The 24,723-nt window shown below is 42.0% G+C and overlaps 1 protein-coding gene and 1 pseudogene across 1 annotated transcript in view; both read left to right on the top strand.

The window, feature by feature from the left end:
* SFRP1 (secreted frizzled related protein 1) overlaps positions 1 to 24,723 on the top strand; it is a 57,620-nt gene that overhangs the window by 8,785 nt on the left and 24,112 nt on the right. The window contains 6 exon segments of the mRNA XM_040341696.1: positions 6,648 to 6,679; positions 6,682 to 6,759; positions 6,762 to 6,871; positions 6,873 to 6,953; positions 6,955 to 7,057; positions 7,060 to 7,158. Coding sequence (XP_040197630.1) covers positions 6,648 to 6,679; positions 6,682 to 6,759; positions 6,762 to 6,871; positions 6,873 to 6,953; positions 6,955 to 7,057; positions 7,060 to 7,158 — 503 coding nt within the window.
* LOC120933917 lies at positions 11,880 to 11,983 on the top strand (annotated as a pseudogene).

Here is a 24,723-nt window from a genome sequence, read left to right as displayed (position 1 = left end):
GGAAGTTGCCTCCAAGTCGGATCTCCATCTATATTGAAGCGACAGGAAAAACAAAATAGTTTACTCAGGAAAACCCCTCCCTCCCACAGAGCTGATTATTTTGTGACTGGCCACAGCCAAAGTCGCCTGTCCTGGAGGCAACTTTAAGTCGCATTGTAAGTTGCTCAAAGAGGCACTGTATATGTTTTTAATTTGTACATATGATTTATTTTATTTTACTGGCAGAATTATATAATTACTTAATTTTGTGATACACTTCAAGAGCCTGTACCAATTTTCACATTCACCTTGATTATCACAGTAATTGTTTCATTTTATTTACACTTGGGAGCGCAGAAGTACACTTGCACGCATTTAATCGTTGAACGTACATCCTGTGAAGAGCCATATTTGCAAATCCATGATCCATACCTCCCAACATGCACAGATTCTGCTGGACTTTCCCGCATAGACACTTTGTTCCCGCAGTCCAGCGATAGAGGAACTTTTCCTGCACAGGAAGAGGAGACAAGAAGGTAAGAAGATATCACCCTGTGCCCCCCCCCCTGCTTATCCTCTAATGTCGGGCGGTCGGAGGCACCCCCCCCTGTCAACTGTAATGTTGTCCGATTGTACCGCGATACCACCCCCCGCTCATCAACTTTGTTGTCAGCAACAACAAAAATCGCCCTCCCGTGTTAGCACCGACCCCCCCTCCCTCAGCAACTTTGCTTTCAGGGTAAAAAAAACATTTGAAAGAATGTCCCGCAATTTAATTTTGAAAAGTTAGGAGGTATGATGATCATACCTCCTAAGTATGAACATATGTCCTGTGAGGAACCATGTTTTCTACTCTATCATCCCTTTTGTGAGAAGCCATGTTTGCAGGTGCTGAACATACCTTCAGTGAGGAGCCATGTTTGCTGGCGTTAAACATACCGGTACTTCTTGCGAGCAGCCATGTTTGCTAAGGTGTGAACATTCCTCCTGTGAGGAGCCATATTTACTAATCCATAATGATCATACCTCCTGTTAGGAGCAATGTTTGCTAAGTGTGAACATATGTCCAGTGAGGAGCCATGTTCGCTAGTTGATCATACCTGCTGTGAGGAGCCATGTTTGGCAGGTGCTGAACATCCTTCATGTGCGTATTCTTGTTTACCAAGGCTGGACTTATCTCCTGTGAGGAGCCATGTTTGCTAATTACCAATTATACCTCCGGTTGTGTGAGAATAGCAAATTAATATTCGCTGTTCTCACACTGATTCTCCTCCAGGCCATTTAGGAAGCGGTTTGTGAGACCCCTTTCCTTATTGACCGAAAGGAGAAGAGATCTTATTGGCCAAGGGGGAGGAGGGGGGAGACGCGCGGCCGGTGGAGAAGCAGGGGAAGACCGACCGGCCCACCATGCTGCCACAGTCAGACTCCAGGGATGGCCCCCCACCCAGCATCTGGCTCAGCCATCCAGCACTCCCTGGCTTGGACAGGGGGGGGGGGGGAGGAGACTGGAGTCATCCCCCAGCGGGGGGAGTGTTCCCCGCATTCATGTCCATCTCCCGGGGGGGGGGGGGTGGCCTTGACTTGACTCCCATCGAGGGGAGGGCTGATGACGTTGGTTTGCCACCCCTGAATTATGAGCACCAGCGCTACTGTATATGGCTCTTTAGCAGTTGCAGGCTGTGTATAATGAGACCCTTTCTGGTCATCACTGTGGTTTAGTAGTTAGCACTTATGCCTGGTCTAGGGTCATTGATTCAAGACCAGACCACATCACTCCCTGTGCTTGCATGGTTTTCCAGTTATCACTTCCATCCCACGCTTCAAAGATATGCTAGTGGTTACAGTATAGTAATGTGAACTATAGATTGTAAGCTCTGTGTGGGGCAGGGACTGATCTGAATGTACAATATGTACAGCACTGTATAAATTACCAGTACTATATTATCAGTACTATATAAATACCTACATAAATCAACATTAGGGATGCGCTTTATGTTCGGTCAAACATGAGTTAGACTCGACATTGGCTGTTCGGCAAGGGTTGTGGGGATCAGGCCCTTGTCCCATCAACATGGGATCATCCTCCCCATGTTGGGCATGTGGTCTGGTACGGTTCAGGAGGGGGGCTGCTCTCTTGCCCCCCCTCATTTCTGCGGCCTGCCAGGTTGCGTGCTCGGATAGTGGTCTGGCATGGATTTTTGGGGGAACCCCACGCCATTTTTTTTATTTTGGTGCAGAGTTCTCTTAAAATCCATACCAGACCCGAAGGGCCTGGTAATGGTAATTTGGGGGGGACCCCCCACGCATTTTTTTTTTTCAATGACTTTCAATTACTTTTTTATTTTTTCCGGGACCCGAAAATTCATTATAGCCGCGAGAAATTTCATTTTGTGCAGAGACTGTTTATAAACACGGGAAACATGCGCTACTTTACAGGCATACTATAGACACCCCCCAGGTAGGAAATTTAAAGGAATTTTTAACTTTTATTGTTGATTGTTTTATTATTGTTTTATTATTAAAAATCTGCTCCAGAAAAAAAATACGTTTTAAACATTGATGCATGTCTCCTGGGGCAGGACCAGTCCCCAAACACTTTTTATGACAATAACTTGCATATTAACCTTTAGAAATTAGCACTTTTTATTTTTCATGTTCGTGTCCCATAGACTTTAACGGTGTAAATCGCGTGTTCGAACAAATAGACTTTAATCGCTTGTTGAACAATTTTTTTTGCCTGTTCGCATGTTCTGCTGCTAACCGAATCGGGGGGTATTCGGCTCATCCATAATCAACATACAGGAAGCTGGCTGACCAGTGTAGTGATTAGGTTCCTTTATTATATATCACACACTATCTATGTATACATAGGAGGATCATTGGTGAGATCAATATAGTGTTCAGTGCAGTATATCAAGCATCTACCCGTTAAATGCATGCTTTTAATATACTGAGACAAGCTACCTCATCATAATAGTTGTCTCTGAGGACACTACGCAGGACAGCCTTTCCCACAGTATGGATTGGGGGTAACACGTAGGTTAAGATGAGAGTATTTATTTGTTTCCATTTTTGTGCAAATCTTCTAGGCAATTCAAGATTTGGTAATTATCCTTAAAACATGTGTGGCGATCACTGTATCTGCCAAGAATTTAATCCAGCAGTCAGGATTCATGAATCATGTGATTCTTACAAGCACTTGCAAATTCAGAAGAATTGCAGTTCTCCTAGAAAATACCATCAAATTCACTTCAGGTCACTCGCATATCGTGAATATGCTCATATCTAAAAGTGAGGGATGGCAGAAGGCCAAGAGTCAGGCATACTATACCAGCCTCATTTAACCTTTTCACACTGAGGGAACCATAAAATAACTTTCAGGTTAAGGAAGCATACTATTATTTTAATATATCTACAGCTCATAGGACATTCACGTAAACTGCATGTTGTCAAAATAGGGAAAAAAAAAATGAAGAATAAAGAATAAGGTATAGTTAGAGTAGTGAAACAAGAAATGGACACCATAAAAATTGTACTGCTCTCCCACAGTGGCCTGAGATAATACCCCCCCTAGTATTGGTGGTCAGTGAAAAGTTGTATGTTATATGTTCCCTCACGTTGGTGGTCAGTGAAAAAGTGTCCCCTTGGAGCTTGTTCACGCTTGACTAAATTTCTAACGCTTAACAAACGCTCCTATAGGGTTAGTATGGACATTAGACTTTGCGTCAATCAGTTTTAGTATGGCTGTTAAATTTGCATTTACAAGCCTTAAAAACGCTCCCCAATCGCCTATGTGGCAGTTGAAGCATTTGGATGAGCATTAAGGCCATGTGAAAACTGCTCCACAAATTAATATTTGAGGAAATAAACACACTCAACACTGCAAACGCCTGCCAAGACATTTGAGAAGTGTTACCTCAGGCCCCGTACACACGACCGAGTTTCTCGGCAGAATTCAGCCAGAAACTCGATCGGAGCTGAATTCTGCCGAGAAACCCGGCCGTGTGTACACTTTCGCCGACGAAGCCGACGATGTTCTCTATTTCCTTGTCGTTCAATGAGGAAAGTTGGCTCGCCAAGATCCTCGGCGGCTTCACACAGAACTCGACGAGCAAAACGATGAGGTTTTGCCCTTCGAGTTCCTCGGACATGTGTATGGGGCCATAGACTTAAATGGAGACGTTGAAAGGCTTCAAACGCCTCCTGACTCGACATGAAGGCCTTTAATTTTGAAACAATGCGACCCCAGCGATTCATGTTTTCATAATGTGAACAGCAATATGTGCTGTCCATTGTATCATTTGCATAGGCATTTTTAATGCCGCTTTTAATGCCAGCGTGAACTTAGCCTTACACTGGTGATCAGTGAAGAGCTACATTACATTGGTGGTCTGTGGAGAATGGACTTCCTAGAGTTGGTGGTTAGTGGAAAATGCCCCCTTACAATGGAGATCAGTGAAGAGCTACATTACAGTGGTGGTCTGTGGAGAATGGACTTCCTAGATTGGTGGTCAGTGTAAAATGCCCCCCTTACACTGGTGATCGGTGAAGCGCTACATTATAGTGGTGGTCTGTGGAGAATGGGCCTCCCTAGATTGGCAGGCAGTGAGAATGTCCCCATTACACTGGTGGCCAGTGAAGTTCTGTGTTTCATTGTTGCCTGTGGAGAATAGACCCCCCCTAGTGTTGTGGTCAGTAGAAAAGAATGTCCCTTAGGCCCTCGTACACACGACCGTTTTCCTCGACAGAATCCATCAAGAACCTTGTGGCAGAGCTTTTTTCGAGAAAACTGTTGAGAAAACTGTCGAGTAACTCGACGAGAAAAAAAGAGAACAAGTTCTCTTTTTCTTCGACAGGAGTCCTCAATTTCCTCGTCGTGTTCCTCGTCGGGCTGGTTCTCAACGAGAAACACGTTCGTGTGTATGCTTAGAAACCCGTGCATGCTCAGAATAAAGTATGAGATGGGAGCGCACCTTCGGTAAAAGTAGCGTTTGTAATGGAGATAGCACATTTGTCACGCTGTAACAGACTGAAAAGTGCAAATCGTCTCTTACCAAACTTTTACTTAACACGCAGTAACATGAGATTAGCAAAAGCAGCCCCAAGGGTGGCGTCAGTTGAATCGAACTTCCCCTGCCGTCGTACGTGTTGAACGCCACCGCGTTGAGAAACGACGAGATTTGGTCTTGACAGTGTGTACGCAAAGAAAGCTTGTCAAGATTCTCGACAAGCCTAACAAGGAACTCATCGAGGAAAACGATGTTTCAATTTACGACGAGTTCCTCGGTTGTGTGTACGAGGCCTTACACTGGAGTTTCATGAGAAGTGAGAATCCCGCAGTTCTTTTTCACGGCAGATTTCCTATGTGAAAAAACTGCAATGGAGCATACACACGGCCGGGATTCCCGACCAAAGCACATCACAGTTTTCCTGTCAGGAAAACCTCTTGTGTGTAAGGCCCCATACACACGTCCGAGAAACTCGACGGCAAAAACATCGTTTTGCTCGTCGAGTTTCCTTGTGAAGCCGCCGAGGATCTCGGCGAGCCAAGTTTCCTCATTGACTAACGAGGAAATAGAGAACATGTTCTCTATTTGGCTCGACGAGTTCCTCGTCGGTTTCCTTGGCCAAAAGTGTACACACGACTGGGTTTCTCAGCAGAATACGACTCCGATCGAGTTTCTGGCTGAATTCTGCCGAGAAACTCGGCCGTGTGTACGGGGCCTGAGGGGAAAAACTTACCGAGCAGGTTCTCGGTTTCCCCTCGGATTCCCGGCTGACTTTTTACCGTACGTGTGTACTAGGCAAAAGACTTTACTATGCAGTTAAATCTGCCAACATCTGGCCACTTTTCAGCTCTAGAGTAAGAAGACCAGTGAAAGCTCATTTGTAAAATTTTCGGATAGTTTGATGAACAACACTGACCTTTGCATTGCGTCAATAAACATTTTTATGCGTTCTGCTATCTAAAACAATTTTTATGTGGTCTACAAATTGACAGAACCTTGGAGGTTATGTTCACTTTAAAGCGATACAGATCTCCCTAGTGCGCAAATATTTCTCAGCCAGCTGTGACTGGTAACCTGCGACAGCTGCAGGTATGCCGTTCAGCACGTGGGGTTAATTATTGTGTCTGCACTTTTCAGGGACTGTGAGTGACACTTGCAAATTAATTATGCCTGGAGGAAAAGTGATGAGGAGGAGGTGTGGAGGACAGGAGAGTGAGTGAAGAGGAAAGGGGTAACATTAGGGAGGATGGGTGGTGTGAGAGAAACTGCTAGAGGTCAGAATAAGAAAGAGACAAGAGCAGCAAGGCAGCACAAATGTGAGAGGAAAAAAAAAGTGTGACACAAGGAAGAGAGAGGGTGGAGAGGAGGAGGGACTGCACACTTTTCATTGGATCTCTCTGATTCTTTCCCTGGCTAACACTTTCTGCTCTCCTCACCTCCAATCTCAAAATTCTGCAATTACAGCAGGCAGCTCCAAGCCATCCACCAGACCTTTATACTACGCTACTGCACTGTCAGCACTATTCTGATTACTTAAGTAGTGTGTTGTTTGTGCTTTTTTTTTTATTTAAAACAAAAACTTTCCACTACAACCTTTTTTTTACTTTTTGACAGTTAAGTAGGGAGTATTTTTATTATTGGAAACAATGTCACTGAGAGGTGGCCTTGGCCTCTGTTGCTTCTTTGGATCTCACTGGGTTGTTCTCTAAGGAGGTTCAGCCCAATGAATATGACTATGTAGGCTTTCAGCCGGAGATGGTTCGGAATTATCAAGTGGAAGGTTTTATTCAAGGACACCCCAATGCGAGGACATTCCTCAAGATCTTGCACTGTGCCATGGCGTGGGCTACAACAAGATGGTGCTGCCCAATCTTTTGGACCAGTGAAACTATGGTGGAAGCGAAGTACCAAGCCAGCAGTTGGGTTCCCTTGCTGAGCAAAAACTGCCACCCAGGTACCCAGGTGTTTCTTGTGTTCACTCTTTGCCCCAGTGTGCCTGGAACAGCCCCTCTACCCATGCCGATGGCTCTGCGAAGAGGTGAGAGATGCTTGTGAGCCAGTCATGCAGTATTTGGCTTTTCTTGGCCAGAAATGCTTCGCTGTGAGCAGTTCCCGAGGGAAGACGTCTGCATAGCCTCACCAAATGCCACTCAGGCCCCACATCCACGTAGTAAGTATCATCTGCCAAGCTTATATTACTGTACCTACTGCTGCATCTGGGAGCACTGATATGCTTTTTGTGTATTTCATGTAGAAAATATAATGGTATAACCCATGCCTCTACTATGATTCTGCTTTAGGTGATTGTGTGCTATACCGTGACACCAGGTACACTAGTCCGGTATAGATCTGTATGCTGAACTGAATCATTGTGGGCTGTCATTCAACGGTCTACAGGTTTATTCTGATTCTATTCATTGTATACATCTTTTAGGTTGGCCATACATTATTTATACATTATTCAATTTCCTTTAGATTTACCTTGTAGTGCAAGGGGCTGCTTGATTGCATACACATTAGGTGTTTAGGTTTGACCTCATATTATATGGTTATGGTAAATTTAAATGACAATTGTACAAGAAAATTGTATAAATGTATGACCAGCCTTGGCTGGATTCACACCTATGCAGTTTTAGTGCTTTTTGCAGATTTGCACTACAGAACATGTGAAATGGACAATGGTGCAAATCTGCAAAATGCAAAAAGCACTAAAACTGCATAGGTGTGAATCCAGCCTAAGAAGGCATTGGGTTTTATTTACTAAAACCGGAGAGTGCAAAATCTGGTGCAGATCTACATGGTACCCAATCAGCTTCTAACTTCAGCGTGTTCAATTAAGCTTAAACTGGGATCTGATTGGTTTCTATGCAGAGCTGTATCAGATTATGCTCTCTCCAGTTTTAGTAAATCAACCCCATTGCGTTACATAGAAATGATATTTGCAAAATTAATTAATATGAAAGCATCCGTCCAACCTATTACATTCAATTTTCAGGAGATTCTGGTGAGCTGACTCATCATAGTATTTCATGAGACTCCAATTTTACAATTTCCCCAATGGGTTAGATTTGGGGTCAAGAAAACAAAGGAACTATATTTTCCTCCCAACTGCTTTAACTTGGAGACTCACTCCTTTTGTTGCATTCTCAATAGGATAAATGAAAACTGTTATGAACCATCAGGTCTGAAAGACAGAAGATGCCGCTGGATAATTCTGTTCCAAGCAATAATCGAAAACTGCAGTGTCAATTTTTTCAAGCAGAAGACTCAATATAGTCATATTCATCATACAAAAATCTATTGCAGCAACTGCTCAGTTATTTACCTGATATGTACAGTAAAACTTTGGTTTGAGAGTAACTTGGTTTGAGAGTGTTTTGCAAGACAAGCAAAATGTTTTAATAATTTTGCCTTGATATACAAGCGATGTCTTGATATAAGAGTAGCGTCATGTCACAACTGAGTATAAAAAAGAAGAGAGGAGCCTCTAAGTGTAGTAATATGGTTACATTTAATTAAGGTACAACATTTAGCAACACATTGCTACACTAAGGCTGGATTCACACCTATGCAGTTTTAGTGCTTTTTGCATTTTGCAGATTTTCACTACAGTCCATTTCACATGGTTTACTATGGAACACGTTCTGTAGTGCAAATCTGCAAAATGCAAAAAGCAATAAAAATGCATAGGTGTGAATCCAGCCTTAGAGGTGCCTCACTTCTCTTTTATACCCTGTAAAAAAATGCTTTGATATACAAGTGCTTTGGATTACAAGCAAATTATGCTCGCAAACCAAGGTTTTACTGTATTTAAAAACACAATGTTATCAAAGTAATAATTGATAATGATAAAAAAAAAGAAAAAAATAATAAGGCAAAAGTATTCTAATATATTAATAATTCCTTACAGCATTGCAAATGTAGTCACTTTGCATGGCTAGCACTTTAATAAAAGGACTTGGCATAGACATGCTGGAAATTCACCTATTGTCAGTCTTGGGGTCAATCAACCACTTTCACAATACAGACTTCTTTTTATACTGAATGTCACATACAGCTAACGTCACATAAATCATAACCAGCTTCTGTTTTGTCTTTCTCCTGATGACGCAAAAAGATCTTCCCACAAATTGTCCCTGTGTTATAATGTCCGCTTCCAACGCCAGAGGCACTCATTACCCCCTGCCCCCTGGAAAACATAAATGACCCCAAATTGTAACACAAGTTTGGAAAATGACTTGCTATAATTTGGCAGCTTGATGGCTATCCTAATTGTCATTCTACCCCTAGTATTCAGGAGCAGATCAGTGCTAAAATCTCAGTACTCATGCTGCTTCTCGCCACTGTTTGAAAAATTAAACAGAGGGTATCACATTTGCCGATTTTTTACTGCCGATTACTTGGCAACAGCAACATGTACTAAAAATTAAAGCGACGTCTGCATTGTAAAAGAACATATACCTCTATCATTTAGATACTCATGCATCAGAGACTTTGTATTGAATTGCATTGTGTCGTTCGTTTTTTGAGTTTTTTAGCATGACGTTGTAGCTTTTTAATGAAGCATAGTGCAAATTGCAATGCAGAGTATCTCATATTATAGCCCTAAAGACTCAAGCCTCGTACACAACTCGACGGGCGAAACACATCGTTTTGCTCGTCGAGTTCCTTGTGAAGCCGCCGAGAATCTCGGCGAGCCAAATTTTCCCATTGCCGTCAGGAAATAGAGAACATGTTCTCTTTTTGGCCCACGAGATCCTCTGCGGTTTCCTCGATGAAAAGTGTACACACAACCGGTTTCCGCGGCAAAAAAAAAAAAAACCAGCAAGCTTCTTTCTGGTTTTTGCGAGACACTCGGCCGTGTGTACGAGGCCTTAGGCTCCATGCACACTGCAAGCTAAAAAAAGCTATACAAAATGTCAGTAGCTTTGCAGGGAGCTTTTCAAAGTTTTTTAGGCGTTTTTGCAATAGCTTTTATTAGCCGTTTTTCAGTGTAGCTTTTTTTTTTTTCATGGATAAAAAAAACGCAAAAAAACGCTGGTGAGCTGCGTTTTTGAGCGTTTTTCTGCGTTTTGTGAAAACAGCACTTTGAACGCAAATTTCTGGCGTTCAGAAAAAAGCCAATAAACTACACTGCTCCATTAACACTAAAAAACATCCATGTGTGCATGGGCACGTAGGCTAACATAGAGTGCAGTTTATGTGCTTTAAAAAAAAAAGCAAAACGCCAATAAACTGCAGTTTAATCAGCTTTCTGTGTGCATTGAGCCTTACTTTTCAGTGATTTTGCTAAACCGATGACAGCTGAGATCTCATTGGTGTTCAGGTTTAATCTTAGGCTGCCATACATGGTCGAATTTCGAAAAGTTTTTTATTTTGAAATTCCGAAAATTTGGGCGTTTTGTAATCCGATGGTGCCACCATTGATTTGGAAATTCAACCAACCAAGCCTCCAATTTCACCTCATGTTGCTACAGAAAATAGTTTTCGTGGCTGGGAATCTTCTTTTTTTTTCGGGAAATTTTCTTTTCTTGCGCATGCACATTTCTTTTTCGAGTACGTGTCTCGCAGAATTCTCCCATCATTGATTAGAAAATCGTTAGTTTTTCAAAAAAATTCCAACATGTCCGATTACTCAAATTCGATGGAAGCACAAAAATCAGCTCTTGCTGCAGCCCACTAATGATGCGAAATACGAACTGTGTTAATATTTCTTAGCAAAAGCATGGCATTACTATTGAGGTCTATACAGTGGGATCACAGATGGTCATCTATGTGTATGATCCCTAACCCTGATATCACATCAGATCTATAGAATAATGGAAAACCCCATTTACTGGTTGAGTGTAGAATGGCAAAATGTGCCTTTTATGTACAGCTGGCCCAGGGGCGGACTGACCATTGGACTCTCGGGCACTGCCGAGGGCCCATGCCACTAGGGGGGCCCCCATCAGAGTTGCCAGGCTTAATAAAACCAGGGACAGTATGTAAAAATCTGTGTTTTCTTTACATCTGTCCCTGATATGTCCAAAACCAACATGCTTTTGATGTGAAAATCCTGAGATTTTAGCTGTCCTGCTTATGCACTGCCTCCTGGCGTGGTGGCCATCTGTAAGCCCGGGGGCCCCATAATCTTCTATTGCCCAGGGGCCCCATGAGTTGTCAGTCCACCTCTGAGCTGGCCATACATGGAAGAATTTGATAATGAACATCCGTAATGTTGGGGAATCAAGCCATTGCAGCCTAGTAATAGAGAACATTGGATTACTCTTTTAATTGCTACTTAAATAACAGAGATGAAAAGAACATTAGAGGAACAATTCCATTACCAAATGTTGATCTGGTCTCTTGTGTGTGCTGATACGGTAATATAAATTTGCACTCCATACACATGGATATTGTATATAATTGCATCAGATAAAAGGTTATATAATTACATAATTAGTCTGTTCGAAAAAAAACACAAGTCCATCTAGTGGCAAACCAACGAAAGGTTCTGCTTTGTGAATTTTAGGTAATTATTTATACATGGAATAGGATTAAAGTATAGCTTAAAGCTGACCATACACCAGAGAATTTTCAAATTTAAATTTTTTTTTTTTCAAAATGTTCTATTTTCTAACAGTTAGACCCCTCTAACTGTTAGAAAATAGAACATTTTGAAAAAGAAAATGTTTTAAATTTGAAAATTCTACTTTCAAATCAACTTTCTTTTTCATCTATAGTGATGAGAAAATTCAAAGGAGTGGAATGGAAAATTATTTGCAACCAAATTCTAACACCGCGAATGGTTTTCATTCAGGAAAAATCATACATATTGTAATACGCATGTTCTAGGCAACAAACCTCTTTAATACATGTGGGATTCTATTAAAGTAGCAGTTATGGATGATCGCTTCTCGGCCTTTTGGCTAAGATCAAGTGTAGTATCTGTTCTTATCAGTTTTCGGAGGAGCACTGAAGCACTTCTTTAGTAGAGGGCTGAAGTAATCCAAAGATGTGATAGGCACCTGGAAGGATGGTTTCAGCAGGGGCTATGCTATTGCTACCCGACAGTACTGGGGCAGGCCACTAGTCGAGTCTGAGCCATCTGGAAGGGTGCTCCTGGTAGACGGAGAGGCATGAGATCTTAGCGGAAGGCCGGGGCCCTGGCCTTCTGGCCTGGATTTGATGCGGTTCCTAACCCGCTTTACCAGTTTCTCGAGAGGGAAAGCTGGCCCGACCCTTCGGGGGAAGGTCTAGTGAGTAGTGAGTACCTCTCGAGTATAATTAGGTAAGGAGCGAAAGAGGTGTGTGGGCACTCTCCTGAGCCTCCGGTAGCTCCTGATCCTTTCTGGTTGAGGTGGGAAGGGGGGCCGTGACTGTCCGGGCCGTGGACCAGGGTCCATTGAAAAGCCTGTGGAGATAGTGCCCCTGGAGTGGCAGTCCAGGGGTGCCATACATTGCACTGAGTGTGTGAGGGACACTCAACGTGTGGCACCTTTTTGGTCACTTATCTCCACACACACTTTTTTAGCACCTGCCTCTAGGGCCAGGCCTTTTGGCTAGGACCAGAGGAATTTTTGATTCCTGGCCGGAGGGCCGGCCAATGTATTGCACATTGGTCACTTTACCTCACTCTCCCATCTTCCTTCTTCCCCACTTTCTTTTTATTTTTCCCCGTGTTTGTCTAGTTTGTCACTTATTTTTGTTTGGTGCACTGCACTTTATGTGTGATAAGTAGGGTGCTGGTCCTCGGGCCTGCCCTGAATGTCTTGGGAGTAGGTGGACATGGCCTTCTGGCTTAGTTCGCCTGCTCTCATGGGGTCTCCCTTCGGGGGAGCCTCACTGTTGGGTCCGTGCTGGCTTCGGCTACATGGGTCTTGGATGGGTTCATGTGGCTTCGGCTGCATGGATCACTGACAACCTCAGTCCCTGTCAGGAGCCTTGCGCCCCGGGGGATCAGGGTCAGGCCCTCTTCGGAGGGCCTATTGACGATGCACCCGTCACAGGTTTTTGTTGCACCTCCTTATGTGTGTGCACTTTTTCCCTGCACCGGGTGAAGTTTTTGGGTTGTGTTTTGCACGCCACAGGCTTTTCAAAAAAAAAAAAAAAAAAAAAAAAAAGCAGTTATGGATGATATTTTAAGGGTTTTCAAATGAAAGTATTTGAGTTAGCGATGGTAAGATCGAATTCTCTGACAAACTATTTTCAGAAATTCCTTGGAATTAAATTTTACGGGTGTATGACCAGCTTAAAGTGGTTGTAAAGGACCATATACATGGGCCATCGGGCAGCATCAGCCCATTTGTACAGCAGCCGGTCTGACAGAAGTCGGCCATTCAGCTGGCTTCTGTCGAAGGTGCATAACCAAAAAAGGTCTGCTGTTTGGCATCTGATCAACGCACTCAGCCAATGGCTGAGAGTGCTGGCCAGTGTGTTCTGGCGGAAGGCAGTCTAAGGGGGGCAGACTCCCTGTCAGAATACAATAGCTCAGCAGCAGTGATCTCTGTACTAACATTGCATAGTTAGTATAGTGGTTCCTTCCGTGCTCTTCGTTTTATTTTTTTTCATTCAGCCCACTGGATTTAACGGGGAAAAAAAAATGTGTAATAGGTTAGGTAGAAGCATTAAGGTAAACAAAAACTTCTCTGATCAGGATTCACCCTAGCCCCTCTAAATACCTACCAAAGCCCTCTCTTGATCCAGGGTTGTGCCAGAGAGCAGCGGCTCTTACTGCTCTTTTTCTTCTCAGTAGACTTGGAGGCAGCAGCGGGAGCCTTTGGTTCCTGCTGCTGTCAATCACAGCCTGTGACAAAAGAGCGACGGGTGGGGTCAAGCAATGCTGTGTGTGTCTATGGACACACAGCGCTGCTCGGAAACGAGCCCACACAAGTGCCCCTATAGCAAATGGCTTGCTATGGAGGCACTCGGCAGGGGGGGGAGCCAGGAACACCAGCATGGCTTTCCATAAAGCCCCATACACACTATCAGTTTTCCTGATGGTTTTCTCTTCAGGTTTACCAAAACCATCTAGTATGAGGTCAGACCTTAAGCGTTTCAATTTGAATGCAATCAGGCAGGTCCTTGTACTACATTGTTTTGGTAAACCTGAAGAGAAAACCAGCAGGAAAACTGATAGTGTGTATGGGGCTTAAGAGAAGAAACAGGATTCAGAGGGGGATCAATGTTTTTTGCACAGAGCAGGTAAGTATGAAATGTTTGTTATTTAAAAATAATTACATTCACAATTTATGTCAGAAAACTTTTTTATACTAAACCACAACTCTATGTTCTCACTTTCTGCCACTGGAATATTGTTGTCCCTATGATTCCTCCACCTAATCTAAATTGCTGACAATTGCTTTATAAAGCACCAACATTTAAATATTAATGGATAGGTACGGCTGTATGATCATTTTGGGCTTCTGGCCTCCTGTGGAGAAGTCATGAAGTATTAAGTAAAAAAATGTTTTCTTCCCAACTGATTAAATGGGTTGTAAAGGTTAGTTTTTTATTTTCTAAATAGGTTCCTTTAAGCTAGTGCTTTGTTGGTTCACTTACCTTTTCCTTCGATTTCCTTTCTAAATGTTTTTATTTCTTTGTTTCCTTTGTCTGAATTTCTCACTTCCTGTTCCTCCTCAGTAAGGTGTTCTGGCTGAAGCCTCGTACACACGACCGAGAAACTCGACGGGCGAAACACATCGTTTTGCTCGTCGAGTTCCTTGTTAGGCTGTCGAGGATCTCGGCGAGCCAAATTTCTCCATTCCCGTTGAGGAAAAAGAAGACATGCTCTCTTTTTGGCTCGACGAGATCCTCGACAGTTTCCTTGTTGAAAAGTGTACACACGACTGGTTTCCTCTGCAAAAAAAAAAAAAAACAGCAAGTTTCTTTCTGGTTTTTGCCGAGAAACTTGGTCGTGTGTACGAGGCCTGACTAACCCCCATGGATGATGGGGGAAAGCTTACTGAGGAGAAACAGGTAGTGAGAAATTCAGACAAAGAATAAAAACCTTTAGAAAGTAAAAAAAAAGGAAAAGGTAAGTGAACCAACAATGCACTAGCTTAAAGGAACCTATTTTGAAAATAAAAAAATAACCTTTACAACCCCTTTTACTGTTTTAATGAAGTTTTTGAGAAGAAATCACAACATCTTGCAGTTCACCATGGTTGTTAAAAAGACCTATGGCTTCTTTAGTCATTGGGTAGTCTTTCATCTATGAGTAAATTACACGAAAATTGTGGTAGAAGAAATGTAACATTATAGATTCTTAGGGTATCCAAAAGCTACCCATATTTGTAAAGTAATATGCCGTTTTATACTAGCTGGGGAATGTGGTTTCTCTGGAGGGCCAACAATGCATTCATATTTGATTTAGCACAACTGAATTGTCCTTGATTGTCATTAGCCTGGCACGACAGATGGCAATCTATGATACAGTGAGTTGATCTGTTTATTAGGTACAACCTGGCAATACGTAATTTACAGTGTCAATATATTCAGAAGGTAGAAAGAACCTATTAGCAATGAAATACCCAACAAATGATTGCCACCTTATGTCTTTAGGTGTCTTGATAAGAACCTTAGAAAAAAAATGGCCATAATTTGCTTTCCTCATGGCTTCTTGTTACCCAGACCTTTTCAGCTTGTGAAAGGCCAAGGGTCCATGTATAGAGCTTCCCCCCTCTGTGCAAACACATCTTATCTTCATAAGCCTAGCAGGATAAACATTTACATTTAAATAGGCAAGGGAGTGGACTGTTAGTGGAGAGGTGAGAAAAGGCCTTACACATCAGAGTTAATATCCTACAGACTATACTAACTACTTAGTGAGGTCATTAAGGAAGGGGGTTATCTCTGACCTCTGTAGCACTGATGACCTTCCTTACTGTACTTTGTAACAACACACATAATGCAGATTACAGCCTTGTGGCCCACCCAGTCTGTTGTCCCAGCACTCCCAGGTTGACCTTTGATATTGCTGGAAGTATGGCTCACGTCTGGAAGTATTGTCTGCAGAGACCAATATGTAAACCAACAAACTTCTCCTATTTTCTACCCTTTGGTCTGTTAAATATACACCTAAAATAATTTTGTTTTATCTTTTTAATAAGTGCAAACAAGAACCTGTTGATCCTACCAAAAATCTTGTGAGCTTATCACTTCTTGTGCTTTTTACTTGTGTTGAACTGGCATCAGCCATTCTTAACTAGGGTTCCATGGAATCCTATGATTCCTCCAGAGGTGGGCAAGGGTTCCCTGAGCTGTGACTGACCTACCATATGAAGGTGCCTGCATAATTCTTGGTCCAATTCCATTTTTTGGATCTTTTAATCTGTCAGAGATCTTCTTTACACTGACCCCCGCCCAATTAATTAATTTGAACAGGGGTTCCTTGAGACCTGAAAAGGATTCAAAGGGTTCTTCTGAGGTTAAAAGGTTGAGAAAGGCTAAGGCCTCGTACACACGACCGAGTTTCTCTGCAAAAACCAGCAAGAAACTTGCTGGGAGATATTTTTTTGCCGAGGAAACCGGTCGTGTGTACATTTTCGTCAAGGAAACTGTTGAGAATCTCAACGAGCCAAAAAGAGAGCATGTTCTCTATTTCCTTGACGTGAATGGAGAAAATTGGCTTGTCGAGTTCCTCGACAGCCTGACAAGGAACTCGACGAGGAAAACTATGTGTTTTGCCCATCGTGTTTCTCGGTCATGTGTACGAGGCCTTAGGCCGGCCATACATGGTACAAATCTCAGCCGATTTAGCACAAACTGACCTAGATTCGAATCATTAATGGGCAGGCAGAATGTACTAAGTCGATCAACTTAGGTACAACCAGTCTGCCTGATTCTATTGCATTTATCTCTAATGGCTACCATAGCCACTAGCGATAATCACTGGCTGGGGCGACTTCCCCCACCCTTTCTACGCTGGGAGAAGACAATGGCTCGGCAGGAAGGGTTCCTACATCAACACTGTCTGTGTTGATGGGGGAATGAAGCACATTTCTTGATTCTCCGTGTATCTCAATCTATGTTATTGAGATGGGAAGACAGAGAGGTGCTCTCTAGTCCTAAAAAAAATCCTGTCCTGGAGTGACAACTTCTCTATACAGTACATGAAGTTGTCACCCTTGGACAGGAAATGTGTTGTGTGTGGAACTGTTTTACTGGCACAGTCACCAGGTGAAAAAAAAAGCCTGAAATATAAGAAAACGGATGCAGCCACCACAGCTAAGCACTGGTAAGCTGCAATATATACAAGTATTGGTTTTGGGGTTTAGATATGCTCTAAAGATAATTTCCACTTTAATACATGCCCTAGTTGTCTAAAGTTCTCAGGAGATGTGCACGTCTAACATGCTGTACACACAATTTGGACACATCTATAAAGGCCTCCATTCAGTTAACATGAATGGGGAAATGTGGGTCAGTGAACCAAATATGCTGAAATGCAAGTTTTTCTAACAAGAAGCCGTATGACATAGCAAGAGAGATTAATACCCTTTTTTAAGAATTTAATTCAAATACAATTTGGGTTAAATAAATTATAAATGTTCCCCACAGATATCCAACAAGTCTATTAGTGGAGATCTCAGGCCTCGTACACACGACCGATTTTCTCGGCAAAACCAGCAAGAAACTTGCTGGGAGACATTTTTTGCCGAGGAAACCGGTTGTGTGTACATTTTCGTCGAGGAAACTGTCGAGAAACTCGACGAGCCAAAAAGAGAGCAAGTTCTCTATTTCCTCGACAGGAATGGAGAAAATTGGCTTGTCGAGTTCCTCGACAGCCTAACAAGGAACTTGACGAGGAAAACTATGTGTTTCGCCCGTCGAGTTCCTCGGTCGTGTGTACGAGGCTTCAGATTGTTGGAAATAGGTGATCAGTCTGCTTTGTTAATTAATGTTTATTATATTCTACCTTTTATAAAAAATAAAATAATAATATATGTACTTAAATTTAGAAAAAAAAATGTGCATTTATTTATTTTATATGTGTTGAAGCCTGGCAAAGCATTGCAAGTGTGTTCAATGGATGGCTGGTGCAATGCACAGGCTCTTGCAGTCTATTCCTCCAGCCCCAGTCTGTATAAAGGAATGACCCTTCAGTTCTGAAGCTGGAGAAAATAATGGACTGCGAGTGCGGTGATGTCACCACATTTGTGCTCCAATGAAATGTAGTTCGCTGCGGCAGCAGATAGGATATGCAGTCTCCCATTCACAGATCTGTTTAAATACATGATGCGGATGTGCGGACAGAGTGCTAAATTATAGAAATACAGGATCACTTTGTGGGCTTTGCATACCTCCCAACATTTTGAGATGGGAATGAAGGACACCTACTAGCAAACATATGTAGGCATAGGACACGCCCTCTGCCACACCCCCTTAAAGGGGAAATAACAAAACAAAAAAGGTTCATTAAATTCGCAAGTGCTTTTTTTTTACCACTACTATTCCTTTATATTAACTTTTAAAATTGACAAATGCAGCAAATTTAGAATTTGGATGAAAAGTTTAGCACTGGGAAACACTTTTTGAAAGATAAAAAGTGGATTTTATATAGAACTATGGAGATCGGACCAAAATTAGGGACAAACGAGGGAGACAGAGGGACATTACTCCAAATCCGGGACAGTCCCTCAAAATCAGGGACAGTTGGGATCTATGGGCTTTGGGGTGTATTAGAAAATAACCTCCACTCTTCATTTTTATTGATGAGTTCCTATCAGACCTTTGGAGATCGGGGAGTTTGGTTCTTTCTCTCCCACCTCAACCTTTACCAGTCATGTTGTATGGGTATGTCACATTGCTTACAGTTGCCTTCTTTCTGTTTATTTTTGTTTTCTAAATTATAAAAAAAAATATATAAATATATATATATATATATATATATATATATATATAATATATATATATTTTGTTTTGTTCCTGACAAAAAAACCTTAAAGCGGAGGTTCACCCTCAAAATCATCTATATACCATTAGATCCAGCATACTGCTGACATCTACAGTATGCTGGTATTTTTTTTTTTTTTTCGCTGTACATACCCTGTTATAGATCTTTTCATCCGGCTCCGAGTTCTCACTCCCGCGGGGAGTAGGCGTTCCTATGAAGAAGGGTAGATGATTGACGTGCGGGTAAGGTACGTCACGCATTCCGAAAATAGACGAACTAGGACTCATCGCTATATGGCGCCTGCGCCTGCCATGTAGAGCTGACTGCGAAGGCGCCGTATAATGCTGAGTCCCAGATCGTCTATTTTCGGAACACGTGACGCGCCTTACCCACACGTCAATCATCTACGCATCTTAATAGGAACGCCTACTCCCCGGGGCAGTGAGAACCCGGAAGCCGGGTGAAAAGAACTATTAGAAGGTATGTAGCGCGAAAAAAAAAAATATACCAGCATACTGTAGATGTCAGCTGGATGTAACGGTATATAATTGTTTTAGGGTGAACCTCCGCTTTAAGGTCTGTTTCACATCTATGCGGGTGATGCCACAGAAAGGTGTGCTGGATGTGTGCAGGTGCCATTAATCCTAATGGCATGCCGCAAGCACTGGAAACCGCACTGAACTTGAAGTTCCTGCGTGGGTTGCGATTCTAGAAAAAGTGCAGGGAGCATAGATGTAAACCAGGCCTTACTAAAGATTTTTTTTTTTCAATTACAGCAGGCTGCGGATAGAAGAGTCCCGCGATTTAGGAAAGGGGGGTAGTTTGTTTTGAGAGTGGGGGAAGAGAAATGTGGCCATGTGCCAATATTCATTTTTTGGGGGGAGGATTGGAAGTTAAAGTCTGGCTTAAAGTGTATCTAAGGCCAATTTAGTTTTTTTCCATTCTGGATAAACAGTGAAAGGGTTAGAACCCCTATCAGGTTTTTATTTTATTTTCGTGTTTCTACTGATGAAGTTTAGCATCTCTATTTGCCTTGACGACCATAATCACGGTGATTACATGTCGAAATTTTCCGTTGTCACTGGAACAACCTTCTAACGGGGACACTGGTTCCAATAAAAGCCGTTTTAGAGAGATTAGACTAAGTGAACAAACCTGTAACACAAGCATAAGGCTTTCTAATTCAGCCATGTGACTGTCATTTTGAAATCTAACTGGACCCAGCTGAAAATAACTCACTTTTTTCAAAATAAGTATACACGCCTGGATTTGCTAAAACTGTGGAGTGCAAAATCTGGTGCAGCTGTGCATGGTAGCCAATCAGCTTCTAACTTCAGCTTGTTCAATTAAGTTTTGACAAAAAAAAAAATGGAAGCTGATTGGTTTCTATGCAGAGCTGCATCAGATTTTGCACTCTCCAGTTTTAGTAAATCAACCCCTTATTGTGGAGTGTTTGCGAATTGAGCCTGTTGCTCTTTGATTTTCTATCCCTTCCCTTGTTGTTCTGAGCCCGGAAGTAAAGGAAATTCTCCCTAGCGGAACACTGACAGACCAAATAAAATTGCCATGAGTTTTTACCATTCCATACTTTATTCAAAACTGAAAAACAAAAAAGTTTTGCCTTAAGATAGGTTTTAACTAGGTAAGTCAGGTCAGCAGAACAACGTCTAATGACTTGGACCTGTGCTCCGCAGCTTTATACATGCCTGATATTTCTGGCTAGGGGATACATCACAGTCATGAGAATCCCTGTAGTCTCCTTCCCCCAGCTGCAGCACCTGTGGGAAAAGCACCACAAAGAAAACAAGGAGCTGCTGTTTCAACAAAGCACAATAGGCTGTGCAGCTGTAAAGCACTTAGCTTTATCTTCTTTTTTTTCTGGCTCTCAGACCTATGTATGTTTAGTATCTAGAGTGAATCCTTCTATATCAGGCATGTCAAACAGTTTTTGTCCACTTTATTAATTCATGATGTGCAGCTCCAAACTTTTTGTAGGCCATTAAGGCTACAGCTGTATCATTTTGCAAATCAGTAACTTTCCTAAATATTTAGGAGGGTTAACATTTTGTAAGCAGCAATAATGTTATCGGCAGTGATCTTCATTTTTCTAGTTGTGTGAAGAATTATTTATTGTCCCAGATTCAAATTTTCATTCTTGCCGTCACTTACTTGTTGTAGCTTGGTTGGAATGTGGTTGTTTGTAAGGCTCCATATACGTTGGGCTTAAAAAAACTCCAGTTCCCTTGGCAGAAAAGAAACGCTCATATAGAGTATTTTTTGTACAAAGTTTAGACTAATTTAGGAGAGTTTTGCGTTTTTTTCTACCAGAAAGCTCCAATCAGGAACGCAAACCAGAAGTTTTTTTTTCTGCCTCTTAGGCCTCGTACACACGACCGAGAATCTCGTCGTAAATGAAACATCGTTTTCCTCGACGAGTTCCTTGTTAGGCCTCGTACACATGACTGAGTTTCTCTGCAAAAACCAGCAAGAAACTTGCTGGTATTTTTTTTTTTGTCGAGGAAACCGGTCGTGTGTACACTTTTCGACGAGGAAACTGTCGAGGATCTCGTTGAGCCAAAAAGAGAGCATGTCTTCTTTTTCCTCGACGGGAATGGGGAAATTTGGCTCGCCGAGATCCTCAACAGCCCAACAAGGAACTCGACGAGCAAAACGATGTGTTCCGCCCGTCGAGTTTCTCGGTCCTGTGTACGAGGCTTTAGGCTTGTCGAGAATCTTGTCAAGCTTTCTTTGCATACACACTGTCAAGACAAAATCTCGTCGTTCTCAAACGCGGTGACGTACAACACGTACGGCGGCACTATAAAGGAGAAGTTCTATTCCATTGGCGCCACCCTTGGGGCTGCTTTTGCTAATCTCATGTTACTGCGTGTTAAGTAAAAGTTTGGTGAGAGACGATTCGCGCTTTTCAGTCTGTCACAGCGTGACGAATGTGCTATCTCCATTACGAACGCTACTTTTACCGAAGGTGCGCTCCCATCTCATACTTTATTCTGAGCATGTGTGGGTTTCTAAGCATACACACAAACGTGTTTCTCGTCGTAAACCGGCCCGACGAGAAACACAAAGAGGAAATTGAGACTCCCGATGAGAAAAAGAGAACAAGTCTCTTTCTTTCTCGTCGAGATTCACTACAGTTTTGTCAACCAAAAACATACACACGACCGTTTTCCTTGGCAAAAAAGCTCGGCCACCAAGTTTCTTGATGGATTTTGGCGAGAAAAACGGTCGTGTGTACGAGGCCTTAGGGCTCATGCACACTGGATGTTATAAAAAAAAGTAGCATTTTTAGCTGGAGAGTTTTTTTAGCTTTTCTTTAGCAAAACTATACTCCCGTAAAAGCTTATCTTTCCAAAAAAATTTTTTAGCTGTTTTCAGCTTTTTTTTTTACTTATTCCGCGTACACACAATTGGAAATTCCGACAAGAAAACCATGGATTCTTTTTCCGATGGAATTTTGGCTCAAACTTGTGTTCCATACACACGGTCACACAAAATTCCGACTGTCAAGAAGGCGGTGGCGTACAACACTACAACGAGCTGAGAAAAATTAAGTTAAATGATTACGAGCATGTGTCTAATTGATTTCTAGCATGTGTGTTTTTTTGTGCATAGGAATTGCATACCGACGATTGGAATTTCCGAAAGAACTTTTCTCGTCTGAAAATTTGAGAACCAGCTCTCAAATTTTTGCTGTCAGAAATTTCGACAGAAAGAGTCCGATGGGGCCTACACACGGTTGAAATTTCCGACCAAAGGCGCCTCACATCGAACTTTTCTTGTCGGAAATTACGATCGTGTGTACGCGGCAATAGAGCATTTTTATAGCTGAAAAACTTCTCTCAAATCCCACTAGTTCTGGAGGGGTTTTCCAGCTAGAAAACACCCCTGCCAAAAACTGCTGATAAAAGCCTGTGGGGTCGATTTACTAAATGCAAATCCTCTCTGCAGTATAAGTGCACTTGCTGCAAATCTGAAGGGAAGATCTGAAATAAGGAAGCTCTACTGATTTTATCATCCAATCATGTACAAGCAAAAATTATAATTTTTTTCCTTGCATGTTCACCTTGGATCTACAGCAACTGCACCTCCAAGGGCACTTGCAGTGCACTTTTAGTGCTAAGTGGATTTCCCTTTAGTAAATAAACCCCTATGTGTGCAAGAACACATAGGACAACATTCTGGGGAGTTTATTGACTGCAAAAAAAAAATGTCTGAAGCTAAAAACAGCAGCTGTAAAAATGTCCAGTGTGCATGAGGCCTAAATGTTGAGCTCAAAATATGCCTGTAATCGTCCTAATGTGCATTGACACATAGAATTACATTGAGTTGCTTCTACAGGCAGAACACAAAACTCCTGTAGAAGTAGTGATTTTCAAGCCCAGTGTGCATGGAGCCTTATATGGTAGTGGTTCTCAAAGCACTGAAGGTTAGCTAAGTGCTCAGGTACCACCATGTGTATAAATGCCAGGGATTCCTATTGTTTCATGGTAAACTGACTTGTATCTTCGAATTCCATAGGAGTAGATGTATAGAATTTTTTTTTATCTTTTGTGGACGAAAGGTGGACATGTTACCAGTTCACTAAAGCTAAAACAAATGCTCTTCTCCATCTGGTCAGACAGGGAGGGAAACTTTTATATGAAAAGGCCCATCCTCTCACATTAAGCCATTCCTCCAGCATTTATATATATAAAAAAAGAATTCCTTTGGTGTGTCACAGAATGATGACTGGAGACCCCACGTGGAAGAGTTGGCTTGAGAAGCAGCAACCGTGAACTTGGAAAGGTGCCCAAAGGACCACTTCATCAGTATGCTCATTGGGGCAGGAGATCAATGGTTACCCTCTTTGCATTCCATCAGGTATGCCTGGCTGAAGATTAAAGTGCCAAGTGCAGTTAACCATAGCAACAAAATTAGTAAACGAACCTTAAAACTAAAGTGAGATGAAATTACAATTAGAAAAGTAACATAGACAGGTCTTATTCATAGCACTTTGATATCCACTAGGTATCCAATAGATCCAGTTATTAAATCATCACAGAAGATATCAATGTACCGATAATTAAAACATTGTTTTTAATTATTTTAAAGCTGATTTTTTATTAAAAATTATACCTGATTCAAAAAGCACCAGCCTTGGACATACCCATGCCCACAATTCAGCCTGCATGAAACAAAGCATAGTGATCCAAATGGAACCTTCCTATAAGACTCACCTCTTTTTTGATGTGTAAATTTTTGATGATGTCCTATGCCCAGGTTCCATCTTTCTGGAGCTTTCAATATATTATGACTAGTCATGCATGGAACATGCATCGAAATTACACTTTTTCTTTTACCCTTGTTTACCCTGTCTTGTAATATGAAAACATCTATAGATAAAGAATGCAAACAAAAAAATAAAAATAACAATGGTAAACCTGCTATGTAGGTAATTTTTCACTTCCTGTTATGGGGTGACAACTGTCTGCCATTGCAACCTTTTACACATGCCCATAACGGAGACTGCAAGTGACTGGCACTCATTACACAGCCATGCTCTGCCATTGTCATCATCAGGAAGCTATTTCAGAGACATTATCTGAATCCGATGACAGAGTAAGTGCATGTAGACAGGAAGTGGTTAAAAGAGCATGGAGGGGGCTAACTTGGCCCTGGTTTAGCCTAATTTATTCCCCCAGCTATTCTGCGACATTAACTTTATATTTCTTTATAGGTTCATTCATTTTTATTCTCTTCATAGATTACATAATTATATTCTATTATTTCAATCAACTTAATTTCCCAATTACTTGTCGTCAAATAGCTGCCATGAAGCTATGATTATGACACTTC

Source organism: Rana temporaria, chromosome 3 (assembly GCF_905171775.1).
Source record: "Rana temporaria chromosome 3, aRanTem1.1, whole genome shotgun sequence".
In the NCBI taxonomy this organism is placed as follows: Eukaryota; Metazoa; Chordata; class Amphibia; order Anura; family Ranidae; genus Rana; species Rana temporaria.
The sequence above is the reverse complement of the archived record's forward strand: the minus strand, read 5'-3'. Positions and strand labels throughout refer to the sequence as shown.